Source organism: Procambarus clarkii, chromosome 40 (assembly GCF_040958095.1).
Source record: "Procambarus clarkii isolate CNS0578487 chromosome 40, FALCON_Pclarkii_2.0, whole genome shotgun sequence".
Taxonomy (NCBI): Eukaryota; Metazoa; Arthropoda; class Malacostraca; order Decapoda; family Cambaridae; genus Procambarus; species Procambarus clarkii.
Genome location: NC_091189.1, coordinates 12,195,195 through 12,215,451, shown reverse-complemented (window position 1 = coordinate 12,215,451; position 20,257 = coordinate 12,195,195). Strand labels below are relative to the sequence as shown.

Genomic DNA, 20,257 nt, shown 5'->3' with positions numbered 1-20,257 from the left:
CGGGCTTGGTGGCGCAGCGTGGGCCTATCCTATGTACTATCCCTACGACACACTGGCTGCCTATCCCTTCTCACACGGGTAAGTGCTCCGTGGCTGGGTGTGGGTGTGGGTGGGTGTGGGTGTGGGGGTGTTGATGTGACTAAAGGCATTGGGTTGAGTACGACATGGAGGGTGGGGGGGATGAGTACGACACACGTGTATACTTGGATGAGTATGGGACATATGTATGACAGAATGCGTTAGTATGTGTGTATATATGTATGTATGTATGTATGTATGTATGTATGTATGTATGTATGTATGTATGTATGTATGTATGTATGTATGTATGTATGTATATATGTATGTATGTATATATGTATGTATGTATGCATGTATGTATGTATGTATGTATGTATGTATGTATGTATGTATGTATGTATGTATGTATGTATGTATGTATGTATGTTATAACACTAAGATACACTGTACAAATCATGAGATACAAACATAATACACACACCGCAAGATACATGCAGAATTCACACAGCGTAACACACAAACACACACACACACACACACACACACACACACACACACACACACACACACACACACACACACACACACACACACACAAGATAAGTATAAGTATAACCTCTGAGTTAATAAGTATAATAAGTATACCCTCTGAGTATAAGATACTCAGAGGGATTGACAGAGTGGACGTAGACGAAATGTTCACACGGAATAGTAACAGAACGAGAGGACATGGATGGAAGCTTGAAACTCAGATGAGTCACAGAGATGTTAGGAAGTTTTCTTTTAGCGTGAGAGTAGTGGGGAAATGGAATGCACTTCAGGAACAGATTGTGGAAGCAAATACTATTCATAATTTTAAAACCAGGTATGATAGGGAAATGGGACAGGAGTCATTGCTGTAAACAACCGATGCTCGAAAGGCGGGATCCAAGAGTCAATGCTCGATCCTGCAGACACAACTAGGTGAGTACAACTAGGTGAGTACACACACACACACACACACACACACACACACACACACACACACACACACACACACACACACACACACACACACACACACACACACACACACACGTATTCTAAAGCAACAACTCCCAGTCTGTATTTTGGAAAGAGGCTGCAGAAGGTAATCTCTCTCCTCAGTAAGCCATCAACTAACTCTTCCACCCAGCCTCTGACCCCCCTACCCCCGTCGGTCCTGTCAGACGCCTCTAACCGTATAGCGCAGGAAAAAAAATCAGCATTTTGATAGGGAAAACAGCGTCCCGGTCAATTTAAAATATCCATAATTAATGTTGTCGATAAGTTTGTTAAAAGCCTAGCACGAGGCGAAGGCCTTTGGCGAGATTCTGAAACATTGATTACCAATTATGGCCAATTTCTTTTCGGCCTTAGGGACATTTTATATATATATACATATATATTATTTTTTTAACCTAAGTTGGAGGCTGTGTTTTCCTGTTCAAGTTTAAATGGAAAGGGATATTATATCTCGTCTCTAGCGTAGAGGAGGGGGGGGGGGGGGGCAATATTTTTTGTCCTGTTGCTTCGTAGTAGGAGAAAGGCCTAATTTTTCCTCTTCCACTGTAGAGTAGAAGGTAGTATTTCATTGTCATATTATTTAAGAAAATAATTATATTTTCATTCTCCAACATAAAAAAACAGGGTAATATTTTCCTGATAGAAATTTGTGAAGTATAATTATTTCCTGTTGTAGCCTAGATGAGTAGGTCAATATTTTCTTGTTCTAGTATAAATAGAAAGGGCAGTTCACCCCCCCCCCCCCCGAAAAAAAGCATGGTCACTGTAATTGTGATCCAGCCTACAGACGCGGCCTACAGATCAATATCTTACTTCTTAACTCCAAAAGAGAGAGAGAGAGTAACAACAGCTTTTCTAGCCAGTATTAACTACTAATATTAATATTAATGGCCTGGATGAATATTGATTAAAAGGCCAATGTGATTGTTATTTAAACCTGGTATAACTTTTAAAGCAGATGCACAGGATGGGTGGCCATTTCTCCAGGGTGCAGGCGGCAACCTCAGCTGATGTATATCCCCTTCATTGACCCCTTGTTTTAGCCTTTATATGTGTACTCGAGCCTCTGCCAGGGCGTCTCTGCTGGATCTGTTCAATTATTTCTTTGAACTCTCTTAATCTTGAGTTCTTGTTGCAAGTTCTCTGGTTCTTTCTTATTCTCTTGTTATTCTCTTTTTATTGGGATAGCCTTCTTTCTTTGCGTCTATGTCTTCTTTTTTCTCTTCTGTTTTCTTTCCATTCGTCTTTTTTGTCTTCCTTGCTTCTGTACGCTGTCCTTGCTTTTATGTATGATTTGAAGGGTATGTATGGTTGATAACTATGTATGAGTTGAATATGTATGGTGGATGCGTCTGTATGGGTATTGGCGCATGGGGTAAGGTAATAACAAGGAGAAAGAGTTAAGCCATTACGACTATATAGCACTTGGAAGGGGTCAGGATAAGGATCTGGGATGGGTCGGGGGAGGGGGGGGGAGGAGGAATGGTGCCCAAACAACTTGTGGACGGTCGGGGATTGAACGCCGACCTGCATAAAGCGAGACCATCACTCTACCCTCCAGCCCAAGTGGACTGGGCGTATAGATGGATGAGTATGTATGTATGGGTGTGTATGTATGGGTGGATGAGCATGTATGGGTATCATCCTAACTTCGGCTGTTAATTACAGGTGTGAGTTAAATTCCTATAAATTACAGGTTATACCCCTCCCCCTTACCCCCCCCTCCTCCCGTCACCCCCCCCTCCTCTTACCTCTCCTCCTAACATCCCCTTTCCCTCATCCAGTTCTCTTCCTCCTTTACCTACTGCACCTCTTCCCTACCCTATACCCTGCTCCTCTACCTCCCCTTCCCTCTGCCCCCCCCTCCTGCTCCTCTTCCCTGCCCCTTTCCCCCCTAAACCTCGTCCCCCTTCCCTCACCCCCTGCTCCTCCCCCTTCCCTCTTTACCTTCTCCTGTTTGTACCCATTTACCTAACCTTCCCCTCCCCCTCTGTTATCACCCCTTTGTAAACACATTTTACCATTTTTCTTTCACATCCTCCGCTGCTCGACTGCTCCTCCCCCCCCCTTAACCCCCCCCCCTTTCTAACCTCCAGACTTAGTGATCCAAATAAGACCATTTTCCAGCGATAAATAAATATGTAAATCACCCTAAAATGTGAGACTAATAAGCCCGTCCGCAATTTATAGTCAAATTCTGACATCGGCACTTCGTCTCTCCCGCGCGGCCGCAGGCGGCGGGCGCGGGGGGCCGCATGCCCCCTCGCCCGCCCGTCACCGAGTTGTGGCCTTATGTCACGGGCGTTTACGGGTGACGGGCGGCGTGTCGGGGCCACGGGCGGGTTGCGCCTCTCGCGCCTTGTAAAAACGCCCAAATTAAACGGTTTTCGAGAGGACTGAGGTGGGGGGGGGGGGGGTGCGAAAAAGCCATCGAATACATAATATATGAGCAGCGGTGGAGGGGGTGGGGGGTGTTAGAGGGGGGGAGGGAGGGGGCTGGGATGTACATTGGTACTTGGGGGGGGGGGAGTACTACTTTGGGGAGGGGGGAGGGGAAGGGAGAACTACTCTTGATAACACTTTTATTCAGATTGATTTCAAATGAAGAAGGGCTATTTTTATAGGGCTTAGCTTAGATAGGGAGGGAGGGGGGAGAGGGGTGGTGGGGGGGGGGAAGACTTGAAGGGTGGGGGGGGGGGTGGGTAGGGGCGCAGGAGGAGGTATGGGGGGTTGTGAAGACAGGGGGGAGAGTCAATACTCCCCGGGGCGTCAGTGGGTGTAGGACAAACTCTCAGTGTGGCTCTGAGGGCCTCACCAGCGCTGAGGGCCTCACCAGCGCTGAGGGGGGGGGGGGGTGGAGGGGTGTTGTCTTAGAAATTAATGAAGAGAAAAAGGCGGACCTGAGTGAGAGGTGATGGTGGGGGGGGGGTGGGTAGGCAGAAGGCGGAGGAGGGGAAGGAAGAAGGGGAGAAGAGGGACAGGTGGAGGGGAAGAGGGGGATGATAGGGAGGGGGGATCAAGAATAGAAAGAAAGTGACTGCTATTCAGAGGGGAGAGAGAGAGAACTACTAAGAAAGGGGAAAGGAGGTGTAGCGCTGATGAGGGGAGGTGTGTGTGTGTGTGTGGAAGGGGAAGAAGAGGGGAATGGTTTAGCTTTGATTAGGATGAAGGAAATAAGAGGGAGGGAGGAAAGAAATGGGAACAGGAAATAATGACTAAGGATAGAGAAGATGAGTGACTGGATGATGACAATCATACACTATCGGCACACCAAAAAAGAAAAAAATAACAGGCAGATGAGGATAGGAAAACCAGTTGCAAACCAGTGGCACCCGGGTATATCTTTCCCCCTTTTTTACACCCTTTCCCCTCTTCCCCACTCTTTACCCCATCTTTTCCTTCACCCCCTTATGCCCATTTCCCAGGTCACCCCCCCCCTTCGTTCCTCTATTCGTTTCCCCCCACCTTTCCCCTCTCCCTCTTCTCTCAGAAAATGTATTATTAAGAAGCACAGAAACAGCAGTATGGGTCTCTTAATTAAGAAAATACATTATTACAATTAATAAAAACTCTAGGGTAATCACACCAAATGTTTCACTCTTAACTCCATGAGAATTGCATGGGGGGTTTTGTATAAATATTTGGTAAAACATTTAACTTAGACCTAACCTGGATGAGCCTATGTCCGTCCCATACCTCAGACCATTCCCCTCTGCAAAGTTGGGCGAGGCTGGCCACAGGCTTCTGGGCTCTAACTTTGGACAGACAGACATTTCTTTTTATAGATGTTGATAGAAACACAAATTTAAATTGAATAATTTCAATTTAATAAAGATGAAATTGAAACGAATAATTTGAGCGTGTGTTTTTTGGTATTTGTGCCTGCAGGATCGATCAGTTGTTAGCTCTTGGACCCCGCCTGTCTAACCGCCGGTTATCTAATACTGACTACTTCCCACCTATTTTCGGTATCTACGACATCTCTCTCTCTCTCTCTCTCTCTCTCTCTCTCTCTCTCTCTCTCTCTCTCTCTCTCTCTCTCTCTCTCTCTCTCTCTCTCTCTCTCTCTCTCTCTCTCTGCCACTCATTCTGTACGTACTCATCATTCCCTTTCTATATCTCTTGATTTCTTCTTACTTAATTATCTCCCCTTACCATCCCTTGAGCTTTCCCTCTGCCTCTCTCTCCCGTCTCCCACCTCCCCTCACCTCTCCCTCCCTCCCCTCACCTCTCACTCCCTCCCCTCACCTCTCACTCCCCCCCCCTCATATCTCCCTCCTGAGAGGTGCTGACACTATTGGGCCTCTGACCCCTGTCAGCTTAAGGTGGCTTTCTGCTGGTCTACCGACAAAGCCAGCTAATGACGCTCGCCAAGTGCCTAATTGACAACCACCTCTACACCGCTGCCTCTATACCGCTGCCTCTACACCGCTGCCTCTACACCGCTGCCTCTACACCGCTGCCTCTACACCGCTGCCTCTATACCGCTGCCTCTATACCGCTGCCTCTATACCGCTGCCTCTATACCGCTGCCTCTACACCGCTGCCTCTACACCGCTGCCTCTACACCGCTGCCTCTATACCGCTGCCTCTATACCGCTGCCTCTATACCGCTGCCTCTACACCGCTGCCTCTACACCGCTGCCTCTACACCGCTACCTCAACACCGCTGCCTCTACACCGCTGCCTCTATACCGCTGCCTCTATACCGCTGCCTCTACACCGCTGCCTCTACACCGCTGCCTCTACACCGCTGCCTCTACACCGCTGCCTCTACACCGCTACCTCTACACCGCTGCCTCTATATCACTGCCTCTACACTACTGCCTCTACACCGCTGCCTCTACACTACTGCCTCTACAACACTGCCTCTACAACACTGCCTCTACACAACTGCCTCTACACCGCTGCCTCTACACCAGTAACGCGCATCTACACACACAAACAACCAACCAAGGCATCACGTATATTATTAAAAACTCACAAACATAACACTCTCCCCAACACACACACACACACACACACACACACACACACACACACACACACACACACACACACACACACACACACACACACACACTCCCTCACATCCGGTGATTTTCCTGATCAACACATTGAAACTCGACTTCCTATTGGTTCAAAATATTACTCTGCGGGCCAATCAGGATGCAGCGCGTGTTTGGTATTCATTGGCTGATCCGGGGGACAAAGCACGTTAATTACCCGTGATTGGCTAGTTAATCTGACAGCCAGATCCCGTGCAGCACAGATTGGGGATATGGTAGTTGGGCTGGGGGAGGGGAAGGGGGGGTTGGGGGGGGGCAGGTGAGAGGTATTTGGGGATTAAATTAAATGTGAATGTTTACAGTTAATGCGCGCGTGTTTTTTGGTCTCTGTCGAAATAGGTGAATTCAAATGACCTTATCCGAAATTTGCTTTTGAATTCACTGTGTAATCCGGCGCGACGCGTACTGAATATTATATATTCAGTACATTATATATATATATATATATATATATATATATATATATATATATATATATATATATATATATATATATATATATATATATATATATATATATATATCTGCACAAACAGTAACCTAACAACACCAGCTGCACATGCAAGACTAGCAAACATAAGGTTAGCTTTCAAGAAGCTGACTAAGGAAGCCTTTAGGATACTATACGTGGCGTCTTGGACCAGACATAAGAGTAAGCAGCACCGGCGTGGAACCCACACCTGGTGAAGCACAAGAAGAGAATTGAGATGATCTAAAGATTTACCAGAGGACAGGTAACACATAAGATTAATGAACTGTGAAGACAGGCTAAGTGAACTGAAAGTAACGGCATTGAAAGATAGGAAGGCAAGAAGAGACATGATCACAACATATAGGATACTGAGGATAGAATAGACAGATAATCTCTTCTAGGTGAGAGACAATTAACTGAAGGGACATAAATGAAATTTGGAAGCACAGATATGGCAGAGAACTGTAAGAAAATGCTAGTAGTACAAATATGGAATAATTCTGCACCAGAGGTGGTGGAAGCAAGCAGCACTCACAGCTTCAAGCGTAAGCCCGGCAGAAGACTAGAAGGGAGGTATGAGGCGGGGCTCTAGAGCTGGAGCTCGCTCCCCATACTCACAACGAGGCAAGCAGCCACATATATACACCCTCACCATCACAGAGACACGTGGCGGTGTCCAGAACTAAATTTTTCCGTTGGTACCTCGGCGATATTTTAAAAAAGCCTCATCGAATTGACTGGAAACATTGCAAGCCTATGTAAGATGAAAAAAAATGAATCCTCCTCCTGGAAAAAGATAAATCTAGAGCCGAAGAAATTTTTTTGTTGATTGTGGGTTTCTATACAGAAACGAAATATACAATGTTTATATATAGAAAAAGAAAATTAAAACGTTTTCTATTGATATTATGAAGCCTAGCACCCAGGTTAGTTTTTTAGGGACAGATGTGTGTGCTCTTTCTTCTCTGGGCAATAAATAGTGGTTTTTCGTTGCTTTGAGTTGAAGTTTACATGCGTCTATGTTCACTCATTACACAAAGCTTCATTTAGAAATTTGTTAGTGAAGAAATCTGGTTTGTTAAGTATATGTTTATACGTCATTTCAAGATTCCATAATGCATTCTTGAAGGTTTAAATATTTTAAGTTGTTTAAGAATGAAAATATTTTGTGTATTTTGTACAATTATGTTAAATGTTATGTAAATTGCCTACGCGCTTAGAGAGAGAGAGAGAGAGAGAGAGAGAGAGAGAGAGAGAGAGAGAGAGAGAGAGAGAGAGAGAGAGAGAGAGAGAGAGAGAGAGAGAGAGAGCAGGATAAACGAGGAAGAGGCAAGGAAGAGAGAGTCAGGAGCTAAGCACAATATTTTGAAAGTATATATGTTCTTAGTAGTATTGTGACATGATATAACACATCTCCAGGACTATCTCCTTCCACTCCCTTGTGGTCAATCCATTTCTGAATTTTAACTGCCATCATCATTATCATTATCATCATCATCATCATCAATATTGCCATCTTTGTGTATCGTCAAATAATGTCGCCAACCTTTTTTTTTATTCATTATGATTCAATATTCTGAACTAGTCCTACTCTGCTTTCTTTGTTGATTTGCTCCTTCAGTAGTCTCCCACGCCCTCCCACTCCCACCTTCAGTAGTCTCCCACGCCCTCCCACTCCCACCTTCAGTAGTCTCCCACGCCCTCCCACTCCCACCTTCAGTAGTCTCCCACGCCCTCCCACTCCCACCTTCAGTAGTCTCCCACGCCCTCCCACTCCCACCTTCAGTAGTCTCCCACGCCCTCCCACTCCCACCTTCAGTAGTCTCCCACGCCCTCCCACTCCCACCTTCAGTAGTTTCCCATGCCCTCCCACTCCCACCTTCAGTAGTCTCCCACGCCCTCCCACTCCCACCTTCAGTAGTCTCCCACGCCCTCCCACTCCCACCTTCAGTAGTTTCCCATGCCCTCCCACTCCCACCTTCAGTAGTCTCCCACGCCCTCCCACTCCCACCTTCAGTAGTCTCCCACGCCCTCCCACTCCCACCTTCAGTAGTTTCCCACGCCCTGCCACTCCCACCTTCAGTAGTCTCCCACGCCCTCCCACTCCCACCTTCAGTAGTTTCCCATGCCCTCCCACTCCCACCTTCAGTAGTCTCCCACGCCCTCCCACTCCCACCTTCAGTAGTCTCCCACGCCCTCCCACTCCCACCTTCAGTAGTCTCCCACGCCCTCCCACTCCCACCTTCAGTAGTCTCCCACGCCCTCCCACTCCCACCTTCAGTAGTCTCCCACGCCCTCCCACTCCCACCTTCAGTAGTCTCCCACGCCCTCCCACTCCCACCTTCAGTAGTCTCCCACGCCCTCCCACTCCCACCTTCAGTAGTCTCCCACGCCCTCCCACTCCCACCTTCAGTAGTCTCCCACGCCCTCCCACTCCCACCTTCAGTAGTCTCCCACGCCCTCCCACTCCCACCTTCAGTAGTTTTCCACGCCCTCCCACTCCCACCTTCAGTAGTCTCCCACTCCCCTTGCTAACTCGGGTGTCTTAAATATCAAGTTATCTCAACAGTCTTTCTTCCCTCCTCTTTCTCTCCGTTGCTCCCGCAGGTACGGCATGGCCTTCGACGCCGCCCGCCGGAAGAACGCCACCAGAGAAACGACGGCGACGCTGAAGGCGTGGCTGAACGAGCACAAGAAGAACCCCTACCCGACCAAGGGGGAGAAGATCATGCTGGCTATCATTACCAAGATGACGCTCACCCAGGTACGTCTTGGTGAGGGGGAGGGCAGGGGTGATGGGCTTGGTGAGGGGGAGGGGAGGGGTGATGGGCTTGGTGAGGGGGAGGGCAGGGGTGATGGGCTTGGTGAGGGGGAGGGCAGGGGTGATGGGCTTGGTGAGGGGGAGGGCAGGGGTGATGGGCTTGTTGAGGGGGAGGGGAGGGGTGATGGGCTTGGTGAGGGGGAGGCAAGGGGTGATGGGCTTGGTGAGGGGGAGGGGAGGGGTGATGGGCTTGGTGAGGGGGAGGGCAGGGGTGATGGGCTTGGTGAGGGGGAGGGCAGGGGTGATGGGCTTGTTGAGGGGAGGGCAGGGGTGATGGGCTTGGTGAGGGGGAGGGCAGGGGTGATGGGCTTGGTGAGGGGGAGGTCAGGGGTGATGGGTTTGTTGAGGGGAGGGCAGGGGTGATGGGCTTGGTGAGGGGGAGGGCAGGGGTGATGGGCTTGGTGAGGGGGAGGGCAGGGGTGATGGGCTTGGTGAGGGGGAGGGCAGGGGTGATAAGCTTGTTGAGGGGAGGGCAGGGGTGATGGGCTTGGTGAGGGGAGGGCAGGGGTGATGGGCTTGTTGAGGGGAGGGCAGGGGTGATGAGCTTGGTGAGGGGGAGGGCAGGGGTGATGGGCTTGGTGAGAGGGAGGGCAGGGGTGATGGGCTTGGTGAGGGACAGGGCAGGGGTGATGGGCTTGGTGAGGGGGAGGGCAGGGGTGATGGGCTTGGTGAGGGGGGAGAGGAAGGGGGAAGGTTGATGGGTTTGGTGAGGGGAGGGCAGGGGTGATGGGCTTGGTGAGGGGGAGGGCAGGGGTGATGGGTTTGGTGAGGGGAGGGCAGGGGTGATGGGTTTGGTGAGGGGAGGGCAGGGGTGATGGGCTTGGTGAGAGGGAGGGCAGGGGTGATGGGCTTGGTGAGGGACAGGGCAGGGGTGATGGGCTTGCTGAGGGGGAGGGCAGGGGTGATGGGCTTGGTGAGGGGGGAGAGGAAGGGGGAAGGTTGATGGGTTTGGTGAGGGGAGGGCAGGGGTGATGGGTTTGGTGAGGGGAGGGCAGGGGTGATGGGCTTGGTGAGGGGGAGGGCAGGGTTGATGATATCAGGGGGAAGCGCCAAGCCATCACGACTATATAGCACTTGGAAGGTGGTCAGGATAAGGATTTGAGATGGGACGGTGGGGGCGGGAAGGAATGATTCCCAACCATTTATGGACGGTCGGGGGATTGAACGCCGACCTGCATGATGCGAAACCGTCGCTCTACCATCCAGCCCAAGTGGATGGGCAGAAGCTAGGGGGGGGGGGGAATAATGAAATCAAATATTTCTGTTATCAATCAAGGTCGGTAGACCCGGACGATGTGTCCGGTGTCTGACGCCGTTTTCTACTCATTCCGGGAGTTGAGGGTCATCTTAGGGTCAGGAAACATGTCCGTAATCGTCGACGAATTTCAGCAGTCTCTCCATGGTGCTTTCTCTCATTTTCTTTCAGTATTAAAAAAACGGATCATCAACGACAATCTCACTATATTCTGTTTAACATTTGGCGTTCTCGTGAGATCTGTTTATTTATTTTCATCTTTCTCATAAGAATTTAACATTTTGGTTCAAAATTTCTTGCTAATAGTTTATAATTCCCGTTTGCATCCAGAACTATATGAAGGGCAAATATTTTCCCTGTTTCAACTTACAATAATAATAATAATAATAATAATAATAATAATAATAATAATAATAATAATAATAATAATAATAATAATGGGCTAATTATTTACAAGTTGGCTTTTCTCCGACCGTTTAAACCGAAAATGGCCAAACAGAAAGTTTGTCCTGAGCGGAGACTGAGAATGGAGTCATTATAAAAGCCGGGAATTGAATGTGTTATCAGCGAGGCATCAGGGCCCGCGAGCCCGGCACTGGCCAGCATGGTGCGAACCTTGCTAATTAAGGCGACACTTACCTGAGGACAGGTAAACACTGTGTGAAGAGGAGGGAGGGGGGGGGGGAGTAAGAAGGGTATCTGTTGAGGTGTCTTCGTAGGGTTCTGACTCTTGGATCCCGCCTTTCGAGTCCATCGGTTGTTTACAGCAATGACTCCGGTCCCATTTCCCTATCACTACCTAGTTTTAAAATTATGAATAGTATTTGCTTCCTCAACCTGTTCCTGAAGTGCATTCCATTTTTCCACTACTCTCACGCTAAAAGAAAACTTCCTAACATCCCTGTGACTCATCTGAGTTTCAAGCTTCCACCCATGTCCCCTCGTTCTGTTACTATTCCGTGTGAACATTTCGTCTATGTCCACTCTGTCAATCCCCCTGAGTATTTTATACGTTCCTATCATATCCCCCCCTCTACCTTCTTTTTTCTAGTGTCGTAAAGCTCAGTTCCTTTAACTCTTCATACCCCATCCCTCGTAACGCGGGGACGAGTCTTGTTGCAAACTTCTGAACCTTTTCCAGTTTCCTTATGTGTTTCTTCAGATGGGGGACTCCATGATGGGGTGGCATACTCCAAGACTGGCCTCACATAGGCAGTGTAAAGCGCCCTAAATGCCTCCTTACTTAGGATTCTGAATGATGTTCTAACTTTTGCCAGTGTAGAGTACGCTGCTGTCGATATCCTATTTACATGTGCCTCAGGAGTTAGATTAGGTGTTACGTCCACGCCCAGGTCTCTTTCTCGCGTCGTCACAGGTAGTCATTTCCCCTTCATTGTGTACTGTCCCTTTGGTCTCCTGTCACATAATTCCATTTCCATAACTTTACATTTACTCGTGTTGAACTCCAGTAGCCATTTCTCTGAGCATCTCTGCAACCTGTTCAAGTCCTCTTGGAGGATCCTACAATCCTCATCTGTCACAACTTCTCATCAATTTTGTGTGTGTATTCTTGGTTATTCCAACTGTTTAATGTTATCAGTTCTATGTAACAGAAATGTTCTCTCATGTTTGTTAATGTCTGCCTCGATCGACAGGTCTGTCTATCCCTTCTATATACATGTTTATCTAACAGTCTCCCTGTCTATCTGTCTCTCTATATATCTATCCCATCTGTCTAGCCGTATGTCTGACTGTCTATTCTTCTGTATCTGTTTATTTTTTTTGTCCGTTTGTATCTTTGAACATGTGTGTGTATCTATATCTGTCTTCCTGTATGCGTATCTGCCTGTCAGTGTGCATGTCTGTCTCTCTCTCTCCGTCACTATGGATCGCGCAGTCTCTCACAGACAGTACGCCACCAGCATATTCACCCCCCTGTTATATCACCTCCCTCTTCTCCAACACCCGTGACCACCATCATAATAACCACCTCTCCATCACCTCCTCCAACATTGGATAATGAGCCTCTCCCTCTCTCTCCCTCCCTGCCGCAGGTGTCGACGTGGTTCGCCAACGCCCGCCGGCGGCTGAAGAAGGAGAACAAGATGACGTGGGAACCCCGCAACAAGACGGACGACGACGACGACGACGACGACGACAAGGACGAGGACCCTAACCATGGTGAGAAGGGACAAGGTAAAGACTGTCGCCCCCGTCTCTCTCACGGCCTGTCTTACCTGTATGGTATTCTTATTAACAATTAATTAATGATTAATGAAGATTAAGCCACCCAAAAGGTGGCACGGGCATGAATAGCCCGAAAGTGATGGCCCTTTTGAGCCATTACCAGTATCAAGATCTGATACTGGAGATCTGTGGAGGTGCGACTGCACCCTGCGTGACTGAAGATGTCCTCCATGTCTTATTAACGATTGATTGATGAAGATTAAGCCACCCAAAAGGTGGCACGGGCATGAATAGCCCGTAAGTGGTGGCCCTTTGTAGCCATTACCAGTATCAAAAGATGATACTGGAGATCTGTGGAGGTGCGACTGCACCCTGCGTGACGGGAGATGTCTCCCGTGTCTTATTAACTGTTGTTGTTGTTATAGATTCAGCTACTCGGAACAGGTTCCAAGTAGCACGGGCTATGGTGAGCCCGTAACTTACCTGGCACAGGAGCGGGGCAAGTAGCACGGGCTATGGTGAGCCCGTAGTGGACTTACCTGGCACGGGAGTGGTGCCGTCTTTGTGTCTTATTAACCTCTGTCCACCGGTTATATACCCACTCTTCCTGTCCCACCACCGTCTGTGTTGTGGGGTTCTGTAGTGTGTCTTACCCCCTCATCCTTCCCCCCACCCACACCCCCATCTCTATCGCCCCTACCCCCCCAACTCCCCACTAGGTCAGTACCTTAACTGTATACTTGAGGAAAACTGGTTTCACGGTTGCCTCCTTCCCTCATTCTTCCTTCCTTGAGTACACCTTAAACAATTAATGTTTGTAAACAAGTTTGACAGAGTTAAGAAATAACTCTAATTTCTTATTTGAGATCTTTGAATAGAAAAATTTGAGATCTTTTTGATAGAGTTAAGAAATAGACCTGCTGGTGATTTTCTAACTCAGGTACATTCTGTTAGGTATGGTTTTTTGTTTAATATTTACATATGTATTCTTTTGTGTATATGTATTATTGTTAATGTATTCATGCAAACATTTATTCGTGCATTGTCATGTTTTTCTACTTGTTTTTAACGTTATTTATATATTTCTTCAACTATTTTTTGTAACTTAGTTATGCCTATATATATATATATATATATATATATATATATATATATATATATATATATATATATATATATATATATATATATATCACAAAACGTGCGATATACATGCAAAAAACTGCAGAAGTAAAGAGTATATGTATGCACGCTTTTAACACATCTTCAGAGTCTTATTGATAATGGAGAGCGAGGTTTAGCTGTAGAGTTCCACCTCATAGCATTAAGCACCGAACTTTTGTGACCGAAGAGATGGAGCCCTGGACGGGCAGACAGGCAGACAGGCAGGCGGGTAGGGAGGGGTGCAGGCGGGCAGACAGGCAGGCAGGGAGGGAGGGATGCAGGCGGGCAGACAGGCAGGCAGACAGGGAGGAACAGAGAGAGAGAGAGACGGGCAGGCTGCTCACCTGACAACACTCCGCCCGGCTGAACAGGATCCGCTGCGGCGCTATCAGCGGACATGAAGAATCGCCACCAAACACATAGTTATCACGAAAACCTTTTAAGCTATCGTCATTATCATGTGCTGGCGAGGAGCGTCGGGCCGAGCCCAGCAGGAACACACCTGCTTCTCTCCGCCGCTTCGTTTTATTAGGGAAGCCAACCACCCCTTCTCCCCCCCTCCCCTCTCAATCAAGGATAAGAGATTAAAACGACAGGCAGACTCCGTGTAAAGCTGGAGAAGTGTCTTGTAACAAGAGGTGTCAGCAGTCAGCTCCCACCATGGCCAACCTGGGGTAGAAAACACGCCTTGTCCAGGCCATCATCCCCACGTTTTCTTCAGTTTTATGGGCCAGGGCCGCGGGGCCTCCACAACATTATACACGCACCAGAAATCGAGAATAGTTTGCAAAAGTCGGCCCAGCTGATCACAATCCTGAGCTGGGGGGATATTTATTAGGGTAAATGAGGGAGGAGGGGGAGGATGATGGGGAAATGGGGGATGGGGCGGCCGTGTCAGTCTGGTTGGTATATTTTATCCTGATGTGCTTGGTTTACGAGGGAGATGGGCGGGGCCGGGGAGTTCGAGCGGTATAGTCCAGTCCCGCAGCGTGTTCCGAACTTGCGTACGGACTGTGCCTCCAGACACACGCCTTTTGTTTGTTTTACTTTACCTTTATTCCTTGGCTGTGGTTCGGGTTATAATCATTCGTTTTATCTAACCGCATTTCTCACATGGTAATCCGACCGTGTATTTGTCTCAGGTGTGTATGGTGCTCACCTGTACGTGCTTGCAGGGCGAGAGGCAGCTCACGGGGCAGGACTTTTGAGTCCCTCACCTCACAATGACTCACGACCCTAGATTGATGAAGATTAAGCCACCCAAGAGGTGGCACGGGCATGAATAGCCCGCAAGTGGTGGCCCTTTCGAGCCATTACCAGTATCAAAAGATGATACTGGAGATCTGTGGAGGCGCAACTGCACCCTGCGTGACGGGAGATGTCTCCCGGACCAAGTAGTGACCAAATGGTGTCACGACCCTCTTGCTTCTTGTCATATATACTCCCCAGACTCCTCATGGTCTCAACTATCTCCTATATGAACTCTTCCTCACTACTTCTTACGGTACATTAATGATGTCTAACATTTCCATTGCTTTTGCAGCCAACCTCTCAACTTTCACTTCACTTTGTGTTCTTTTTAAAGGACTATTCCACACTGGCGCTGCATATTCTAGCACTGGTCTAACATACGTGTTCAAAGCTTCCAAGTCCGGGTGTCTGAAAGCTATATGAATGTTCAGCTGCGTTGCAGTAGCAGGTGGAGGAGCAGCAGGGGGGGGGGAGCAGCAGGTGGGGGAGCAGCAGGTGGGGGAGCAGCAGGTGGTGGGAGCAGCAGGTGGGGGAGCAGCAGGTGGTGAGCAGCAGGTGGGGGAAGCAGCAGGTGGGGGAGCAGCAGGTGGTGAGCAGCAGGTGGGGGGAGCAGCAGGTGGGGGAGCAGCAGATGGTGGAGCAGCAGGTGGGGGAGCAGCAGGTGGGGGAGCAGCAGGTGGGGGGAGCAGCAGGTGGTGGAGCAGCAGGGGGGGAGCAGCAGGTGGGGGAGCAGCAGGTGGTGGAGTAGCAGGTGGGGGAGTAGCAGGTGGGGGAGTAGCAGGTGGGGAGCAGTAGGTGGGGAGCAGCAGGTGGGGAGCAGCAGGTGAGGGAGCAGCAGGTGAGGGAGCAGCAGGTGGGGGGAGTAGCAGGTGGGGGAGCAGCATTTGAGGGAGCAGCAGGTGGTGGAGTAGCAGGTGGTGGAGTAGCAGGTGGGGGAGTAGCAGGTGGGGGAGCAGTAGGTGGGGGGAGTAGCAGGTGGGGGAGTAGCAGGTGAGGGAGCAGCAGGTGAGGGAGCAGCAGGTGAGGGAGCAGCAGGTGGGGGAGTAGCAGGTGGGGGAGTAGCAGGTGAGGGAGCAGCAGGTGGTGGAGTAGCAGGTGGGGAAGTATCAGGTGGGGGAGTAGCAGGTGGGGGAGCAGTAGGTGGGGAGCAGCAGGTGGGGGAGCAGCAGGTGAGGGAGCAGCAGGTGGGGGGAGTAGCAGGTGGGGGAACAGCAGGTGGGGGAGCAGCGGGGGGGAGCAGCAGGGGGGGAGCAGCAAGTGGGGGAGCAGCAGGTGGGGGGAGCAGCAGGTGGGGGGCGCAGCAGGTGGGGGAGCAGCAGGTGGGGGGAGCAGCAGGTGGGGGGCGCAGCAGGTGGGGGAGCAGCAGGTGGGGGAGCAGCAGGTGGGGGAGCAGCGGGGGGGAGCAGCAAGTAGAGGAGCAGCAGGTGGGGGGAGCAGCAGGTGGGGGGGCGCAGCAGGTGGGGGAGCAGCAGGTGGGGGAGCAGCAGGTGGGGGGAACAGCAGGTAGGGAAGCAGCAGGTGGGGGGAGCAGCAGGTGGGGGAGCAGCAGGTGGGGTGAGCAGCAGGTGGGGGAGCAGCAGGTGGGGGGAGCAGCAGGTGGGGGAGCAGCAGGTGGGGGGACCAGCAGGGGGGAAGCACGGACATGTGTCATCACGGCTGAACATGAGACTCCACTTAGCCTCTTCCGAGACTCTCTACAACACTCCTCAACACTCCCTCAACACTCCCCCAACACTCCCCCAACACTTCCCCAACACTCCCCCAACACTCCCTCCAACACTCCCTGTTATATGACGTCTCAATAGTCACTTAATACAAGTAAGTGGACACTTTTGGGATTTATTCTAAATATAGCGATCTCTCCTGTAGGAGTTGGGGATGGGGGGGGGGGGGTTCGGAAGGAGTTCGGAAGGGGGGGGGGGATGGGAGGATAGGGAAGGGGGGGGGGTAAGGGGGGGAATCTAGATACTCTAGTGCTCCGGTAAAGTCACTAGATACAATGGTGATGCTAATTTGGTCATCATAGCGTGCTGACATTAGGGTGAAGGAGAAGAGGGGGCGCGGGGCTGCCAATGTCGCCCCTTCGGGTTCTTCTCCGTATGGAAGCTTCCCATTATTTGACTCTGATAATGGTCATATAATAATCGGTCTCTTCCTCCTGGGTGTTGAGGGAGCGTGTGTATACGTGCTCTCGCGCGCGCTTGTCGACCCGAAATGGTGCCCAACCCCTTGGACACTCGGGGATTGGAACACCGACCTGCATGAAGCGAGACCGTCGCTCTACTGTCCAGGCCAACTGGTTAGGCAGGGAACCGGAGGGAAAGACGGGAGGTAGATGAGCAACAGGCGGGAAGGACAGTACCCGTCCAGCGAGCAGCCACAACATCGTACAGCAACTCGAAGCCTCACGAGCATGCAGCCTTCCCATACCTGCATGCCCCGCCACCGCAACAAGACGGTAGTTCGTGTCCAATTACTTTAATGGTCGAGATAGCCGGGGCTCGAACTGGTGTCTCCGAGATAGCGCCGCGAAGCCTGACACGGAGTTATCATGTAAAAGGACACAGGGGCGGCCGATGTGGGGCTGACTTTCACGAAAGGGCGACGAAGTTGAACCTCGAAGCCGCGAAACACCGAAGAGTTAAGGCGGGTGAACCGTCAGCATTGTGCTCGCTTCTGCTGCTGTTGCAAAGGCTTACACTGATGTTTTGCTAATATTGCTGAAGCCGGTGCTGGCCAGCCGGAAGCTGTTGTTGCTGCTGCTGATTTCTAGTTACCTTTATTGTCATTGCTGACGATGTCTGCTTGTCTCTTGACAGCTCGTTCTTCTATTCTTACTGAGTGTGTCAGTATGCAGCCTTCCCAACCATCTCCTTACTGCCTGTAATAGGAAGCCGGGGTCTTCTTCCTCCTCCTCCTCCTTTTGCTAGTTGTAATACAACACTAGATCCTCCTCCTCCTCCTCCTCCTCCTCCTCCTCCTACTAGCCGTAATAGGACCCAGAAGGATCATAAAACTAGCGGAGGCAAAAGAGTAATCTTGGATGGTCAGAGCGGCGGCCATGTTGGCTTAATGCCTGCGATAACCCAGGCGTTCGGACCCCGTCTTTCTGATTCCCGCGCGACCCACGACACGTTACCAGCTCATACCTGGCGATACCTGGCGATACCTGGCGATACCTGGTGTTACCTGGGGCCAAACCTAGTGATACCTGGCGATGTCTGATGTTGTCTGGAGTTATCTGTCAACACCTGGTGATACCTCAGCCCGGCCTCCTAAGGTCTCCCAACGTCAAAAAACGGTCAAGTTAAAAGTGTCGTCTCCTAACCTACCAGAGGACCCAAAACAGAAAACGGGACAGTACGTCACTTTCGCTTTCAGCCGCTTCCATTTTTCTAGTACGACAATTATTGGCCGTATGTAACGCATACGAGCGAAAAGCAACGTTCTTTGTAAGAGGACAGGTTGGATAACCTGGTGATTCTTAGCGATACATATTGGTACATGGTGACACCTGGAGATACATGACAATACCTAGTGTTACCTGATATTGGGGGAGTGTTCGGGGAGGGGGGAGGGGGCGAACATAGAGCCGGGCAGGGGGAAGGGGGAACATAGAGCCGGGGAGGGGGCAAACATAGAGCTGGCGAGGAGGGGAAGGGGGCGAAGCAGTTGACGAGAAGACTGGCAACAGAATATGAAGAATGATCGGAGAGTGCGCGGACGAGTGCTAGGCAGAGATAAGAATGAATAATATCTCAATGGAAGGAAGGGAACAGAGGGCGCATATGAAGATGCTGAAGACCTCGCGGAGATGTGGGGGAGGGGAGACGAGGGAGAAGAAGAAAGAGTGGAGAGAGAGAGGAGGGGTGGGTAGTGGGGGGGGGGGAAGAGGCGAAATAAGGGAAGATTGAGCAGGCGGGAGATAGAGAGAAAGAGCAATGTGTTAAGAGGGGGAGAGGACAGGGTATACAGTACACGGGTAAGAGTAGATAAGGGAAGACTTTTGTGTTCATACCGAGGTAATCTGTTGGGAACACTGACCACCATACTGCTCAAGATCATATCTTCCCCCACCACATTACAGAGAGAAATGTGTAGCAAGATCACTGGAGAGGTGGAAGAGAGAGAGAGAGAGAGAGAGAGAGAGAGAGAGAGAGAGAGAGAGAGAGAGAGAGAGAGAGAGAGAGAGAGAGAGAGAGAGAGAGAGAGGAGAGAGAGAGAGAGAGAGAGAGAGAGAGAGAGAGAGAGAGAGAGAGAGAGAGAGAGAGAGAGAGAGAGAGAGAGATGAGACTGAGAGAGAGAGAGAGAGAGACTGAGACTGAGACTGAAACTTAGACTGCTGCCACAAAATCCAACAACAGCTAACGAAGAACACACAACTTTCCTCCTGCGATAGTCGCTGAAATCAAGAGAGTTGTGAGAGTACTAACTAATCAGGGAAGAGTCGTCAAATTTCGGTGGATCTCCTCCCATGTTGGAATATGTGGGAATGAACGAGCAGATGTGCTGGCTGCTGAAGGCGCTGAAGGAGACCATATTGAATACTTCGTACCCAAGACTCTTCTACAAATTAGAGGTATTATCAGGCATGATCACCGTGACAAGGTAACTGAGGAAAGGAGGATAGAAGCACAAATCAGCAAAGCTGTACGCTGGTATAATATGGTTGCAACTGGCAATCCCAATCATTATGGACAAAGAGGAGATTGCCGCGGGAGAGAATCAGTAATAGCAAGAATCCGTCTGGGATACAAATATCCATGGAGATTCGGAATGGAAACAACAGCTGAGCAGCGGAGTTGCAGAATCTATGATGAGAGTGTACAGACACCGCCTTGAACTCTATCTACGTGAATGTGAACGTCTGAGAGACATTAGAAATATGTGTAGAATAATAAACCCCACATTATTTGAGTTAGGAAAGCACTATTTGTCACATATAGATACTTTTCTTAAAAAAATTCCCCATT

The 20,257-nt window shown here is 49.9% G+C and overlaps 1 protein-coding gene across 3 annotated transcripts in view; it reads left to right on the top strand.

Annotated features, from left to right (window-relative positions):
• Positions 1-20,257, top strand: part of LOC123748850 (putative iroquois-class homeodomain protein irx-1) — a 179,516-nt gene that overhangs the window by 139,266 nt on the left and 19,993 nt on the right. For 2 of the 3 annotated variants that reach the window (XM_069338687.1, XM_069338689.1), the window contains 3 exons: positions 1-78; positions 9,214-9,370; positions 12,737-12,878. The exon at positions 1-78 is cut by the window's left edge and continues 32 nt beyond it. In XM_069338687.1, coding sequence (XP_069194788.1) covers positions 1-78; positions 9,214-9,370; positions 12,737-12,878 — 377 coding nt within the window. The remainder of the gene's footprint in view (positions 79-9,213; positions 9,371-12,736; positions 12,879-20,257) is intronic. The other variant, XM_069338688.1, reaches the window with a different exon arrangement.